The sequence below is a fragment of the Coptis chinensis genome, chromosome 7 (genome assembly GCF_015680905.1).
Source record: "Coptis chinensis isolate HL-2020 chromosome 7, ASM1568090v1, whole genome shotgun sequence".
In the NCBI taxonomy this organism is placed as follows: domain Eukaryota; kingdom Viridiplantae; phylum Streptophyta; class Magnoliopsida; order Ranunculales; family Ranunculaceae; genus Coptis; species Coptis chinensis.
In genome coordinates, this window is record NC_141462.1 from 61,572,383 (window position 1) to 61,574,069 (window position 1,687).

Genomic DNA, 1,687 nt, shown 5'->3' on the forward strand with positions numbered 1-1,687 from the left:
GATCCCCGCCTCGCTGGAACTTCTCTTTTCCCTTTTGAGTCACTTTCGTTGACTCTAGGTTCCATCGGGGCAGCTCGACCTGCCGTGGGTCGATTTGAACCATTCGCCGCGGAAGGCTCCTCCCCACCGCACCTCCTCTTTTTGGAGTAAGCCGCTTCCGTTGGGCTTCTCTCTTTGCCCCCGGTGTAGCGTATGCCTTTCTTCCGCGGACGGCTCTCCCCGACCCGCGGCTCTATCTTGAGGTGGACCTCTCGTCCTCGGGCGTCTCTTGCCCTCAGCTGTGTTTAGCCTGACTGTTGTAGTTTACGTAGAATGGTGAAATTTACTCCCCAAAAGTGCCATTGTATTATATATTTACAAATAGCTCCAGTGTATCATTCTGGACTTTCATTACATTCAAACATGAAACTTTTTTAGCATTCTCACATTCCATGGCTTTTCTAGCACCTTTCCTTCCGCTGTGCTTAGCTTGTATGTACCGGCTCCTCCTACGTCGACCACTGTATAGGGCCCCTCCCAGTTCGGCCCGAGCTTTCCATCAGTCTCTCTCTTGGTACTCTGAGTTACCCGTCGCAGCATGGCATCCCCTACTCTGAACTGTCTTGGCTTGACTCTCTTGTTATACCGTCTCTGCAGGCTGCGGTGATACTCCTCTAGTCTGATTCGCGCCTCGTCTCTTCTCTCTTCTGCTAAGGTCATATCCGCTGCCAGTATGCCCTCGTTCAGCCCCGACTCCACCGCCCTTGTCCTCGTTGTGGCTGCCACCATTTCCGTGGAATCACGGCCTCTACCCCGTAAAGCCAAAGCAAAGGGAGTTTCCCTTTGATGTTTCGAGGTGGTCCGGTATGCCCATAGAACATGACTAAGTTCATCTGCCCACACTCCTTTCTTATCCTCTAGCTTCCTTTTGAGATTGTTCATAATGGCCTTGTTCGAAGACTCTGCCTGCCCATTGCCTTCTGGATTGTATGGGGCGAGAACCCTCGCTTCACCTTGTATGCTTGCAAAGAACGCTTCACCTTGGCCCCCGTGAACTGGGTTCCATTATGCTGCTATGATAATATATGGCAACCCAAATCTACAGATGATATTCTCCCACACGAACTTGATCACGTGAGTCTCCTTGACTTTTATTCGCGGGGCCTTTGCCTCAATCCATTTGGTAAAATAATGCGTGGCGCCAACATGAATCTCCTTTTACTGTAGCCGCAAGCGGACCCACTATATCCATTGCCCACATTCGCGAAGGCCACGGACTTGACAATGCCGTGTAATGGTTCGGCGCGGCGAAAGATCATCCGGCGAACCGGCACTTCTCGCGATCGTTTAGCATAGTCCACGGCCCCTTTTCATGTCGCGCCAAAAGTAGCCCCTGATATCTCGATCGTGTCTTTTTGTTACCGCCTGAGTGGCTCCCGCAGTCTCCCTCATGCAACTCCGCTAACACTTCAAGGGCTAATCTCGGCCCGAGACATTTTAACAAAGGTCCACTGAAATTCCTCCGATATAGCTCCCCCCCTATGAGCACGTATCTCCGGGATGTCTGCTCCAGTCTCCTTCTCTCCCCTTTATCTCCCACCACGTCCCCCGTCAAAAAGCTCTTGATGGGTATGATCCATCCCCCTTCGTTCTCCTCTGCCTGACATACCTCCGCCACTCTTTCCTCCCCCTCCTCCGTGCTAGGCTT

At 52.2% G+C, this 1,687-nt stretch overlaps 1 protein-coding gene across 1 annotated transcript; it reads right to left on the reverse strand.

Annotated features, from left to right (window-relative positions):
* Positions 1-396: 396 nt before the first annotated feature.
* Positions 397-921, reverse strand: LOC147488258 (uncharacterized). The gene has a single exon (XM_086574324.1). The coding sequence runs from the start codon at positions 919-921 to the stop codon at positions 397-399; it is 525 nt and encodes a 174-aa protein (XP_086430450.1).
* Positions 922-1,687: the final 766 nt, after the last annotated feature.